At 33.1% G+C, this 15396-nt stretch overlaps 1 protein-coding gene across 1 annotated transcript; it reads right to left on the reverse strand.

Annotated features, from left to right (window-relative positions):
• Positions 1–156: 156 nt before the first annotated feature.
• Positions 157–15396, reverse strand: LOC149615838 (uncharacterized). The gene is made up of 4 exons (XM_089856096.1): positions 14838–15396; positions 3896–4093; positions 788–838; positions 157–168 (listed from the first exon to the last, which is right to left on the reverse strand). The coding sequence occupies exons 1-4, from the start codon at positions 15030–15032 to the stop codon at positions 157–159; spliced, it is 456 nt and encodes a 151-aa protein (XP_089712222.1). The 5' UTR covers positions 15033–15396.

Here is a 15396-nt window from a genome sequence, read left to right on the forward strand (position 1 = left end):
TTTGCACTAATTAATATACTAGCATAGTTATTGTTATTTTGTATCATGTGCAGGCACCTGAAATAAAACTTTATTCCAACTTCTAGGACTCTAGTTACGGATTTTATGAAATTTACTGTGCCTATATTTATATTTATTTTTACTCTTATAAACACATTAACCGATCAACTAAAATTCATAATTAAAAAATACTCGCACAAAAATTATTTGTACAACATTTACACTATAACGGCAACGCTGTTTCTGAAAAGACTGGATGGCTGACAGACATACGTAAGATATTTTATAAGCCCCTCCATGCTAGCTTTGTAAACCAACGCGCTGGTTGTCTGGAAAATCGAAAACTCGACGCGCGAAAAGCTCGTATGGGCCCCCCTTGAATCGATATCTTTAAAAGCTTATATCGGAATCCAACCCTTGTTTAAGGAAATAAATAAATAGACCTTCCAAAAATACAGATGCAGAGATTAAATCTGTTACGTATTGCAATCCCTTTGTTGTGTTTATAATAATTGGCATGTTATTATTTAGGTTACCACTATGGGGTCAATTGAGACTTAAACCAATATAGTTTTTAAAATAGAATCAAAAATATTTAGGAAATCAACCAGGCTTATTGTTTACCAATAAAGAAACGCGTTGGATCCAGTTAAGTTAACTTAATGACACGTAAATTGATTGAAAATAAGCTTAATGCCAATATTTGCTATTTTATATGTGGGAAATAACTATATTTGTTAACTATTAGCGAAAATCATAAGCAATTCAAAATTATTTTAAAACTTACAGTTGGTCCTAGGACAGATCGTCGTTTTCGAATCATGCCATTTCCAAAACCCTGCAAACAAAATTTTTAATTTAATATATACATTACTAAATACGTAATTAAGATAAGTACATACATCAGATTAAACTAGACTAGACTTAACTGTCACATTAATAATAATATTTTAACTAAAATGAGTAATGAAAAAAAATAAAAAAATTAAATATTAAAATTTTTTTACCAGATGGTCTTTCTTGAACCTAAATGACAGTAAAATTTAATAGCTCTTTGTCAACTAACTAAACTAAACTAAACTTAACTGTCACATTAGTAGTAATACTTTAACTAACAGGAGCTAAATAACAGAACCCTTGTTAGTAATGATAAAAACAAAATTAAATTAATTTACCATAATATTTTTAAAACCCAAGCTACAGTTAAACTTAAGGCCTATTTGTCCACTAACTAAACTAAACTAAACTTAACTGTCACATAAGTAATAATACTTTAACTAACAGGAGCTAAATAACAGAACCCCGAGTTAGTAAAGATAAAAACAAAATCAAATTCATTTAGGCCTACCACAAATCTCTTTTAAACCTAAACTGCAGTAAAACGCAAGAGCTCTTTATCAACTAACGAAACTAAACTTAACTAAACTTTCACATCTGTAATAATACTTTAACTAACAGGAGCTAAATAACAGAACCCCGAGTTAGTAAAGATAAAAACAAAATGAAATTAATTTACCACAAATCTCTTTTAAACCTAAACTACAGTTAAACGCAAGAGCTCTTTGTCAACTAACTAAACTAAACTTAACTAAACTTTCACAACTGTAATAATACTTTAACTATAACAGGAGCTAAATAACAGAACCCCGAGTTAGTAAAGATAAAAACAAAATCAAATTCATTTACCACAAATCTCTTTTAAACCTAAACTACAGTTAAACGCAAGAGCTCTTTATCAACTAACTAAACTAAACTTAACTTAATACTTTAACTAACAGGAGCTAAATAACAGAACCATGAGATGGTAAGGATAAAAACAATCCTAATTCATTTACCACAAGGCTTCCTAAAAACCTAAACGACAGTAAAACTTGAGCATTGTTAAAAACTTTGAAATGGGAGTGAATTTATTTAAAGAAGAAAAAAAAATAGTTAAGGTTTTGCGATGCGTAAAAATATTGTTTAGTCTTCAATAGGATGCCATAATATTATTCCGTAGAAAGCTAGAGAGTTGAAGGTGTGTAACCGAAATACGCCCGCAACAGATGGGGGGAAAACTGTGTCAAATGGTAGTAGGTTTCATCATAAGTTCATAAGATATATTCCTTCCATAAGTTTGTTTAATTAATATCTGGTCATGACAAACTGAAAGGCTTGTAATTTTGAAGTGAGTGAGGTAGGTCATAGATTCGAGGAGGTAAAGCGAGGGAGGCCTGGTGAGTGAGTGGGGCGCTGCTGTCAAAGGGGGCTTAGTAATGCAGATTAAATAAATAGGACCTAGATGGAATTAGGTCCTAGCTGCAAAATTAATTAACCACCACCGAGTGTACTTAGGACTTCAATTCAATTCTCGCTTCCGTCGTTCTCCTTCTCGAACTAGTTATCCCGAGAGCAGTAAGTCTCTCAGTAGCATTACGAATCGTATAGGTAGTGTCATGTATACTTATGGAAGATATCACCTATAAACTTATGGGGTTTTAATTTTTTTTTCTATGAGAAAATTGAAGCTTTTTTCTATTCCCAAAATCCTGATTGTTGTTAGGTCTATCGACACACAAAGGGCGATTCCAAAGTTACTTAAGTATAGGTGAAATAACCTACGCCTTGAATTCAATGAGGCAAATGGGGCCCATGTATAGCAGGGATAGATTTAATTTTAGAGTAGGAATGGAAAACAGAGTAATGTGGGCGCGCGTCAAAGTCCCGGACCCCCTTCCACGGGACGGAGGGGTATGAAAGAAGAGGCGGGTCATAGCGACAGAGGTAAAAAGGAATTAAGTATTTTTCGCCGTCCCCGTCCGCAACGTCATCAAAACGTAGCTTAAGTGAGCAGCCAATAAGATAATTTAAACTTTTCGTTACGTGTTGGTTGGAGGGGCTCTATATTGGGTGGTCTATGAGTCGGACTGAAGTAAATACTAACCGTTCCGTTCTCCATTCCTACTTCTAAAATTAAATCTATCCCTGATTAACGAAAAATATAAAAGAAAAACATTTTTAAACCACAGAAGTCTCATATAACTCTAGTTTAAAAATTAATAAGTAAATATTATCAACCGTTAACTTTTGAGGTTTACATAAATATCCCGGAAACACTTCGCTAAAAATTTCACCCGTCTCATAAGCTAGCATTATCTTAAAAGACAAGCGACTAAGCCATAATATAAGTACCCCAAAAGTTAGTCGACCTTGAAAAATTTAGCGAACACTTTGGTATTCCGGTAAAAGACGTTACCAGCATAAGAAAACGGTCCTAAAATGGTCATGTTTTACAAGTTTAATATGATCTTTCAAGTGTGATGACTTTCAAGAAGTATCTGACGGAAACGTTTCAGGAAAAATGTAAAATCATTTCCGAATTCACTGTTTGGTTCAATGATATCCGGATATTGAACAGTGTATGGTATTATATCCGGATAATTAAATATACCTTAGAATAATTGCCTTTTTATTTAAATTTAAAAGGAATTAAATATTAAAATTAATCAATAAAATGAATTATCTCTTATTACAATATGATAATTAGTACATTTAACTAGTCTTAAAATTAAAAACTATCAAGGACAACTGCGCCATTCCCCCGCCATTGGTTTAGTGCATGGCGACTGCTAGCCAGAACCCTACCTTACCTCTTACCTCTCTCAGCCAGTGAGTATTCAACCAATCACGTTGGTGTAAGAGGTTCTGACTAGCAGACGCCACTAAACCAATGGCAAGGGAATGGCTCAGTACTCCTTAATAGTTTTTAAGACTAATTATCATATTGTAATAAGAGATAATTAATTTTATTGATTTATTTTAATATTTAATTCCATTTATATTTAGAAAAAGGAAACCGTTCCTTTAAGGTATAACGTTATGTTACCTGAACTTTTGCTTTCAAGTAAATACTGACCTTTGTAACAACGAAAGTACTAGTCGAAGTTGAAGTTGAAGAGAATGACCATTGACCATCGGCTGATCTGGCCTCAGCTACTCGCTGACATCGAGTCTCTTTAACATCAGCGTCTGGACCACGTGAAATAAAGGCCTCGGCGTTGCTTTTTTCAGTACGAAAACCCTTTTGACCAGAGCTGGTCAACTTTTGAATTTGCTGTTAAGAAATAAATAAATAAAATAAAACAAAACTGCAAAATTCTCTTTCACAATCCTAAACACAAATGTGGTTTGCCTCCAAAATCTAAATGATTCTTTGTGATTATTTCAAACAATTGTTGACAAGTAAAAAAACCTCAGTAACCACACGTGACAAAACACGTGTCTCTAAATGATTGTGTCTTAATTTAAAAGTATATTAAACTGAAATAACCAATTAAAAACTTTAGTGGCCGAAGTGGGTGATTTTGACATTTTACAATACAAGTTATGATTATAATGTTTGCACCATAAGTTTATAAGTGATATGTTCGCTCCATAAGTATACATGCACTACCTATACGATTCGTAATGCTACTGAGAGACTTACAGCAGCTCGAGATAACTAGTTCGAGAAGGAGAACGACGGAAACGAGTCAATTGAAGTCCTAAGTACACTCGGTGGTGGTGGTTAATTAATTTTGCAGCTAGGACCTAATTCCATCTAGGTCCTATTTTAGTCCGCATTACTAAGCCCCCTTTGACAGCAGCGCCTCACTCACTCACCAGGCCTCCCTCGCTTTACCTCCTCGAATCTATGAACTACCTCACTCACTCACTCACTCACTTCAAAATTACAAGTCTTTCAGTTTGTCATGACCAGAGATTAATTAAACAAACTTATGGAAGGAACATATCTTATGAACTTCGGTTTAATTTACTTCTAAACAAAACAAATCACCGTGTTGTTATTTAAGGTTCGCTGGCCTTGCTATTTAAATGTAATGAAAAGGCTTTGGAAATATGACTAGACTAATTATCGAGTATGAAAAGAAATAGGCGTGCGTCATTCATTCAAGTATCGTTGAATCGATAATTATTGAAGTGTAACGATAATTGAACTGGAATCAATATGAATCAGGCAGGAAATGTTACGCAAATTATGCAAATTTACTTAAATTTAAATATAGTCTATGTTTATGTTTAATTAATTCAGTATATGGTTAACTAATTAACCACCCTGTGTTAAGTTTATATTTAATTCCGGATTTTTTTTTTAATCGTCTACAGGAAATTGTAAACCTTTTCAAACTTTTATTGTTATTTCTTTAATAACTATAAGAACTAAATTTAATTTATCTGTAATTAACTTAAGTACTGTATTCACTTATTTGTGATCTTGCAGCGATTTAAATACTAATAGAAAACTGAGTTTGTAGCTAAGGAAACTTGTTTTTATAATTTTTTTTTGATAAAGTTTTTGAAATAAGTTTTAAAATAAGAAATTTTGAAGTATTTTAACAGCGACATCTTGACTAACGAACTAACAATATAAACACATCTGATACTTTATTTTTTTTTTAAGTAATTCTAGGGCCAAATAATAAAATAAACTCAGAAATAATTAAATTAATTGTAATAATTGCTTAAAATAAATAAAAATAAATTTTTATAATTTTCTTGCCTAGATGGCGAAAAGAAACTAAACACTATTCATTGCAAATTTTCCTTAAAAACATTTAAAGGAACAATGAAACAAATATTCAAAGGTTCTACTTCGTGTACTTTCTAAAATGCTTTCACAGAATTTGCTAAAAGTTTAAACAATTTCGGCTCGTGATTTAAACAATTTCGGTTCGTGGTTTAAACCATTTTGGCTCTTGGTTTTAAACAATCTTGCTCGTGATTTAAACAATTTCGCCTCGTGATTTGAACAATTATCTCACAGTTTAAAACTTTTGCGTGAATTAAACAATATTCCCACAATGCAAAGAACGACTTTTGAGTTTTGCGCTTTCATTTTCAAATATTTTAACCACGTGTTTAGACTAGAAATATTCGAAAATATTAAGTTCACCTACAATCGAGGTACGTTTGGCCTCTTTGAACTTTGGCGTAGGTAGTTATTTGACCTTAATTCGTACAAGGCGGAGTCGAACTCGATGACGGGAACCTAGACCTAGTTTTTTTCTTGTTTTTCGAGTAATTTCGCGATAAATGTCAACGATACGACGTTTGGGTGACAAATACCGTTTCCAATACCGCCAAAGAGTTTAAAACAATATTGATATTGATTGGATTGTATAACCATGAGTTGTGTTTACTCAACTGAAGATCTAGTATATTACGAAATTTCAAATAGAAAATAATAAACCTTGAGGTTTCAAACACACAAAAAAACGTTTTAGATGGTTTCAGATTAGATAGAGCTTTAAAATAAGACCAACTACGTGAAAATCGGGCCATAAATAAGAAAGTTACTAAATTTGATTTTTCCATCATGACGTCATCTTGAAAAATGTCTTTCTTATAATCATGCACTAATTTGACGTAAGTTGTCGCATTTTGCAACCTTCTATCCTGCAGTAATACTTAACACAGAAGATAATCAACACGAATCCATCATTTTACCACTTCAACAACATTCCCAAAAAACCATAGATAAAAATTCCATCATGACGTCACTACGACAGGCAATTTGCAGAAAACACGTCATAACTTTCTTATTTATCGTCCGATTTGGACCATCTTGGTCTCAATTTAAAGCTTACAATTTATCCTACCCAAATCTACGCCTTCCAGCACGTTAAAACGTCAACAACATCCCAGAAAAAAACCATCCATAAAAATTCCATCATGACGTCACTACGACACGCATCATATTCAGAAAACAGGTCATAACTTTCTTATTTATCGTCCGATTTTGACCATCTTAATCTCATTTAAAAGCTTACAATTTAATCTACCCCAATATACGCCTTCCAACACGTTAACAACACTCCCTACACCCACACAAAATTTAAATCAACAATTAACATCAAAAACATTTAAAACCTTACCAGATCGTAGCGACAAACTAATTCCCAACTTCAAAACTCAGTCACTAGGTAGTTTTAACTACACACCTTTACTAAACCCACATACTCTTTTTACCGCTATACTTCCAGTGTCGCGTCACAAAAATGAAAAATACAGGTGAAATAATATAGAGAGAGTTGCCATACCTATACTTTGAATGTTTGAGCACGAATCAGATATTAAGGGCTAAGGCACAACGCAAAGTTATGGGACTAAATTCTTTTTTCTCTCTCTTAATGTTTTCAAACGTCAAATATTTTTGAAGTCGGTATGAGGGCGGTTTATTTTTCTAAAAGGTTACCTGTATCTAATTGGTTATCTAGTGTCACGTGTATAAGGTCGGGTGCGTTTTTCTTTTCTCTGATGTCTTAAAGATGTATGTATACATATAAATATGATAATTAGTAAGTATGGTTTGTAATTGAATATGTATTAGCAGACGGGGAAAAGGTACACGTGTATTATTACTTTGAACTTGATATAATTTTTACAGGGCAAATTATGAAGAAAAAACCTTCAAACAACTTCAAGATTAAGTTGATGGTCGTCTATATCTACAGCGTCAAGTTGATGGAATTACTTAAAAAATTAGTGCATAAAACAATTGTGGAAAGTTAATTAAAATGTTATACCTTTTTCTTTCTTCTACCAAATAACGAAAACATGACTGTACTGTAATCGTAATCGTAAATCTTAAATTGCGGAAGTTTGTCTTAGGTAATTTAACAACTGGACAACAGAAAACGTAGATTACATTGTTCTGGTTGAGTGCTACTAACCGTAAACCAAACAGAATATATTTAAACCTAAATCAAGATTGCTGTTTTAACCGATAAGATAAGGATTATATCAAGAAGTGATATCTAGTTTTTTAGGGAGAAGGTATAAATTCGCGCCACATTTCTAGCTTTATCTCCAGTCCAAACGTAGTAGGTCCGGAGTTAATCCCCGCCGCCTCTAAATGAGAAAAATTACAGTCATATTTTTCGACTGAGGAGAGGCTGCGAAATGGCCCGGGGCCTCCTTTTGCGTCCCCCCCTTGTATTTTGAAAGGGGAACTGCAGGACTATGGCGCGCGAATGCTCAGGCATCTTATACCTTCTCCCTAATAAACTAGATGTGACTTCTTGATTATATTAAAAGTTATACAAGCAAATCTAATACCGCTATCATGATTACAAAATTATAATATTAAAAATTAACCAAATATTCTTAGTAAATTTATATGATTTCATCGTTGACCCTACTGTCAAAGGCGTGACCTCGAAATAATATCTCTTTGGCACAGTTTTCACTAGACTTAATTTAAGTAAGGTGTATGTGGGAGTAGAAGTTGTTTTTGAAACCAAAAGTACACAGCAAATATATATGTATATACGTTTTTTTTTTTCAATGCAAATTTTAAACCCAAAGTGTGGGCAGTTTTGCTATTATTCAAGTAAAAATAAAGTTACCATCATTTTTTCAAAAGAAATAAAGAAATTTGTGAAAAAAATTTGCATAATTTGTATTTCAACGTAAAACGTGGCGCCAATATCAAGGTGTGGTGTCGTTTGAAAATATTTTACAAGGATTATTTATAACAAAAATTCTTCGCTAAACTGAGGAGTGAGTTAACTTAATTTGTGATATCAGGGATAGATTTAATTTTAGAAGTAGGAATGGAGAACAGATTAGTAATCTGGGCGCGCGTCAAAGTCCCGGACCCCCTTCCACGGGACCGGGGGTAGGGGTATGAAAGAAGAGGCGGACGGGTCATAGCGGCAGAGATAAAAAGGAATTACGTATTTTTCGCCGTCCCCGTCAGCAACGTCATCAAAACGTAGTTTAAGTGAGCAGCCAATAAGATCATTTAAACTTTTCGTTACGTGTTGGTTGGAGGGAGGGGCTCTATACTGGGTGGTCTATGAGTCGGACTGAAGTAAATACTAACCGTTCTCCATTCCTACTTCTAAAATTATATCTATCCCTGGTGATATTTATACTACATCTCCTGGCCTCGATTAGCTTCCTAACTCATAGTTGAAACTCTGAAGGAAAATTTATTGAAGCAAATAACGTAAGTCAATATAGCAAAAACGTGAGACAGTTATGTCAATAAGATATGTTCCTACCATAAGTTTGTCACTGGCACTGAGAGCTTGTCATGAAGTGACGTGGGTCATTGATTCTCGTGAGGCGCTGCTGTCAAATTTGGGCTTAGTAATGCGGACTAAATAGGAGTGCCTAGATGGAAATAAGTCCTAGCTGCAAAATTAATAATAATAATAATAATAATAATAAATTTATTTCCCATTTGAACATGGTGGCAGCCAAGTAAAGGAGAAACTCCCAATACGAGCTTGGCTACCAGTACAAAAACAAAAAACAAACAGATTATATTAAGTTATAAATTGAATTAAACAGTAATCAATGAAATTAGATCATTCGTCGCGTGAAACAAATATACATATATATATACAGGTAAAAAGAAATAATTTTGCAAACATAGATATAATAGATTATAGATATAATCAACAATTAGAAACCTAACTGATAAAACAACTATAATTTAAAAATTTAAAGGGGTAGATCTAAAATACCGCAAGAGCTCATCTTTAAAACTGGAAACCGACAAAGACGTCTTAACACTCTAATTAACCACCACCGAGTGTACTCAGGACTTCAATTGACTCGCTTCCGTCGTTCTCCTTCTCGAACTAGTTATCTCGAGCTGTAAGTCTCTCAGTAGCATTAAGAATCGTATAGGTAGTGCATATCATACTTATGGAAGGAACATATCACTTATAAACGTATGGTGTTATATAATTTCTGTGTATTTCAAATAAAACAACAGGTGTTTATATCATTCAGAAGCAATCTCCAACAATGTCAATCAAACAAAAGAAATGAAGAATTAAATATTAAAATCCAATTGTAGGTAACGCAAAAATAATATGACATATTCCAATAATGCAAACGTTATGAAATAAATTCACTTCAGAGTTCGATTGTTATACTGATACATATACCTACATCAGTCGATACCAATAAATCGTTATTCTTTATCAGAACATTTACTAGAAAACACTTCACATGCAGTTATGGAGGTCCCAGTTTGCATTAAACAAAACCGTGTCTTCAGCTTAGTATTTGAAAGTTTAAAACTTTTCGGTGCATTTCACGGTGTACAAAGAACAAAATTAAGTCTAATTAGATCGGTAATTACCCGTGTTTTAATTACAATCGGACTCTTAGATATTATACGCTTAAACGTGCACGATATCGTGAACCCTAATGTTGAAGAGAAAGTTTCGATATTACAAAATTCAATTGGTGCAATTGGTTGCCTTTCCATTATCTACGTCATCAACGTGTCAATGATGAAAGATGGTGTCATGTCGTCATGTTTAAAAGCATTACAGAAGATAGAGTCATTATCAGTTGCCAAGGATAATAATTATAAAGTAAAGAATAACTTGGTATTAAATTTAGTTCAAATTTGTCTGTTGATTTTGTTAATTGTGTTATCGGCGTTGAATTTTGAAAATATGTATTTAAATTTCGAAGAATTCTACTTCGATTACCGAATTTTTGTTAATATAATAATAATGTTACGTACAATATTAACAGCGCTTTCTAACACAGTCGAATTTTTAATACCTGCAATGATTTCTTTAACAATTAACAACCTCAGATTAAAAATAATTAACTGGGGTAGAAATCTAAGTAAACTAACAATTAACGAGGTTAATCATCAACACACGTTAATCCTAGGATTAATATCGAATCTTGATTCGAAATTAAGTTTAATCTCTTTTATATGGATAGTTCAATGGGTGGGAAATTTTTCAAATTATTTGTCACATATTTACAAAGGTCATATTACAATTTATGTCGGGGTCATGGCGTTAAGTTCGTTATTGACCTCAGCAACGGTTTTATTTGTACAATCCCTGATGTCGGGTTTAACCGAAAACTTGTTGTTTTATTGCTATCAAAAACAAGGCAATGGAGATCGAATTTATGATCAGGTTAGGTTAAATTTCGCACGGACAAAAGTTCAAAATGGCGTTCTAAATTTCACAGTTTTGGGCTGCCTGATCATAGATCACAATCTCTTAATGACTATTTTCATGGGAGCAGTTTCTTATTTTATGTTCATGGTGTCGTTATATGGACCCAAGGAAACCTTAGAAAGTAATTGCACTAAATTAATTGATTTAGTTAATATTCAATGCCAATATAAATTAAATTGCACTTAAAGGGATACACTGGGCTAGAATTTATCCTTTTTAATTGAAAGAGCGTATAAAATAATGAATATTATTAATTGGAACCACGTTTCTATCCACAATATTAAAGGAGATACGAGCAATTAAGTTAAATCCGTAATGGAGAGGCACTACGCGTTAGGCTTTCCCTTAGAAGTATCCCTATTGGACAAACGAACACGCCAGGTGGTACTAGGCGTACGTCCAATAGAGTTACTCCCCACTCAGTGATTCGCGGAGAGGCCTAACGCGTAGCATCCATTACGGAAACTTAATTGCTCGTGTCTTCTTTAATATTGAAGATAGAAAAATGGTTCCAATTAATAATATTCATTATTTTAAACGCTCTTTTGCTTAAAATTAAAAAAGTAAAAAATCTATTCCGAAGTATTCCTCTAATTGAAAATGTTAATAAAAAATCTGAAAACTTTGTTTTTCATTCATGGGTTTTTTCTCTCATACAAAAATAATTCATTCTGTGACGTGAATACTACGTCACTGTAAAAAACCCACCAATAAAAATCGAGGTACGCTACATTCTAAACAATATACTTAAAATGTTCCCCTATTATTAGAATTAGCTATGGTATATATTACGTTTCGGTAAAAGATTTCATTAATGTCGAAAATCATTAAAAGGTAATTACCCGCAGCATTAACTATCATTTCAATTTTCCAAGAAAATAATATTAACCATATATAATTAAATCATTAAATGAGCCTTAACATTTTACCAAATATGCTAATTTCAATCATTTTCATCTACAACATTTAATATTGTACTTGTGCAGGGATAGATTTAATTTGAGTAGTAGGAATGGAGAAAAGAGTAATCTGGGAGCGCGTCCCACGGGACGGGGGGGGGGTATGAAAGAAGAGGCGGGTCATAGCGACAGAGGTAAAAAGGTATTACGTATTTTTCGCCGCCGTCCCCGTCAGCAACGTCATCAAAACGTAGTTTAAGTGAGCCAATAAGATAATTTAAACTTTTCGTTACGTGTTGGATGGAGGGGGTCTATACTGGGTGGTCTATGAGCCGGACTGCAGTAAATACTAACCGTTCTCCATTCCTACTTCTAAAATTAAATCTATCCCTGGTATAATTAAAACATGCAATTTTTCAGAGTGCTCTGCGAGCTAAGGATTTCTAATTTAAAAAAAAATTATGTGTTTAATTTTTTTGTTTTTATTTTTGGTCAATTTTAAAATCGACCTGATTTCGGTATGTTTCAAATATCACCGTAAAAAATCCGGATAAGAATTTTAAAATAATTTTTTTTTGATGTGAATTTTAGTATTCCACAGAGGGTTGTTTTTTCATTTGTGTATATAAGTTCCTTAAACCCACATGGTAGCCGTAAATATTAAACTGGCATTTCACAAAATGACGTGGGTTGAAGCAGAATTTGAATATAATATTCTTTTTTTTTGTCTCGAGATTAAAGAAAAAAAAATAAGAAAGTAAAAACTTGCTATTGTGTTATAGAATTTTTCTGTGTAGAATGCAATTTATCATAACGTGATTGTACTACTTATATTATTGTGTTTTTGATGTAAAGTACATTATTGTGAAGAAAATATATGATGTGTTTATTTTGTTGTGTATCTAAGAGTAAATTTACTATGATTATAGTGAGTGAATTTATCAAATTTAAAATTTCCCCAAACTGTATCGATGTCTAAATTCCCCCCCAAAACTGTATCGATGTCTAAATTCCCCCCAAAACTGTATCGATGTCAAAATTCCCCCCAAAACTGTATCGGTATCAAAATTCCCCCAAAAACTGTATCGGTATCAAAATTTCCCCAAAAACTGTATCGGTATCAAAATTTCCCCTAAAACTGTATCGGTGTCAAAATTCCCCCAACTGTATCGGTATCAAAATTCCCCCTAAAACTGTATCGGTATCAAAATTCCCCCCAAAACTGTATCGGTATCAAAATTCCCCCAAAAACTGTATCGGTATCAAAATTCCCACAAAAACTGTATCGGTATCAAAATTCCCCCAAAAACTGTATCGGTATCAAAATTCCCCCAAAAACTGTATCGGTATCAAAATTCCCCCAAAAACTGTATCGGTATCAAAAATTCCCCCAACTGTATCGGTGTCAAAATTCCCCCTAAAACTGTATCGGTATCAAAAATTTCCCCCTAAAACTGTATCGGTATCAAAAATTTCCCCTAAAACTGTATCGGTATCAAAAATTTCCCCTAAAACTGTATCGGTATCAAAAATTTCCACAAAACAGTATCGGTATCAAAAATTTCCACAAAACAGTATCGGTATAAAAATTCCCCACAAAACAGTATCGGTATAAAAATTCCCCCCAAAACTATATCGATATCAAAATTCCCCCAAAACTGTATCGATATCAAAATTCCCCCCAAAACTGTATCGATATCAAAATTCCCCCCAAAACTGTATCGATATCAAAATTCCCCCAAACTATATCGGAATCAAAATTCCCCCAATTTATATCGGAATCAAAATTCCCCCAAACTATATCGGAATCAAAATTCCCCCAAACAATATCGGCATCAAAATTCCCCCAAATATGCATCGGCATCAAAAATCCCCCAAACTGCATCGATACCAAAATCCCCCCAAACTATATCGATATGGAAATTAAAATTTCCATCCTCATGCATAAAATGCCAAAATACTAACACTCAAAACTCTAACAACTAAATCTCATTATAAACCAAGACCCCTTAAAACCATAACAACCTTTAGTTAACAATATATATTATAACGTGACAATTAAAACTACCCACACAAAAATCAAAACTTTTCACCTTAAAAATAAACCTCAAAATAAGTAATAAACGAAGGTTAAAAAAATTTCGAAACTTGAAATCGTTAAAATAAAAAATTATGTCACCAAGAAACGATAGTGGTATCATAATAAATTTTGACGGGGATAATATGAAAAATGATTAAAAAATTAAACCGTTTTGTAATTTGTACCGGCATCGTCTCGCAAACCATTTCAACTTGAAAATTCCATATAATACAACCTAATAAACCTTTAACACCTTTATAAAATGTCATAGAATTAACAGGGGATATCTTGAAATTCACGGCACACTTAAGGCGAGATGAAGAAGTAAAATTAATGGTTGAATTAATTGTTTTAAAAATTCTAAAACCAGTTTAAATGGCGCCCTTAGCGTTAATTACACCAAACTAACGTTGTGTTTTACTATTAAACTAATGCCTAACAGGGCCATGGTCAATTTCAATTTGTATACTAAAACAGGGTTGCCACAATATTCCCCGAATTTCCCTGTATTTTCTCAAATCGATTTAGGGATTTACCCAAATTATTTTTAAGCCTAATGTCAATGTTAATAGTATATTTGTTAAAAATACTATTTGTTATAAAGATCATTTTCGATCTTATGTTCAATTCCCCCGAACATTTTTGACCCAATGTCAAATTCTCCCGAACATTTTCGACCCAATGTCAAATTCCCCTGCACATTTTCGACCCAATGTTAAATTCCCCGAACATTTTCGACCCTATGTTAAATTCCACGACTTTCCCAAGTTTTCTCTGTCCTTAACAAGTTGTGAAAAATCGAAAATCATGCATATGACCAATCAAAACATACATCAATTAAAAACAAAACTAATTAGTCCTACTCACTTGTCTATATTTCTCCTTTAGTCCATTGTGTCCATAACTAGGGCTATCCCATTTCGTTTTTTCTGTGGTTTGTTTGCTAATTCCATCGACTAGTGGATCGTAGTTTTCTCGTGTTTCATATAAGGTTGTTGCATCACGTGCAATTCCGAGTCGCGCGAGATGTCCGTAATTTGGTGGGGCTAAAGTGGTCAACATTGTTCATTTGTTAATTAAGCGATTGGTGCATTTTATGCCAGGAGTTTATGTTATTGAATTAGTCCGTTGAATTGAACTGAATTGAATTGCGATGTTGTGTTATTAAAACACTTGGCTTTTAAATTTCATAATGATGCACTGAATTGTTGAGTTTCTTTTTTTTTCATTCAGGTGAACTTTGACCCGGTTTGGAATTATAAATTTGCTGTTGATTTTAAAGTTATTGTAAATTGAGCTTGTTTTGTTGATATCACAATTATTCTTGAGTTGTCGAACGATTTTCATTGGTTTGTATTTGGTGTCATTTTTCTCGGACGTTGATTGGTTCAACGCATAACTGCTGCTTAGAATTTTAGACTAAAAA

Source organism: Phalangium opilio, unplaced genomic scaffold (assembly GCF_054372755.1).
Source record: "Phalangium opilio isolate 3A_F unplaced genomic scaffold, DU_Popi_V2 ptg000217l_1, whole genome shotgun sequence".
Taxonomy (NCBI): domain Eukaryota; kingdom Metazoa; phylum Arthropoda; class Arachnida; order Opiliones; family Phalangiidae; genus Phalangium; species Phalangium opilio.

What these genes read in the sequence shown, in the direction of transcription:
- LOC149615838 (XM_089856096.1), bottom strand. Translation starts at nt 15,032, where the DNA reads ATGTTGACCACTTTAGCCCCACCAAATTACGGACATCTCGCGCGACTC. An exon ending in TAAAGGAGAAATATAGACAA is followed by an intron (nt 4,094 to 14,837) that starts GTGAGTAGGACT and finishes ATTTCTTAACAG; the next exon opens with CAAATTCAAAAGTTGACCAG. An exon ending in GTACTTTCGTTGTTACAAAG is followed by an intron (nt 839 to 3,895) that starts GTCAGTATTTAC and finishes TTTTGTTTGCAG; the next exon opens with GGTTTTGGAAATGGCATGAT.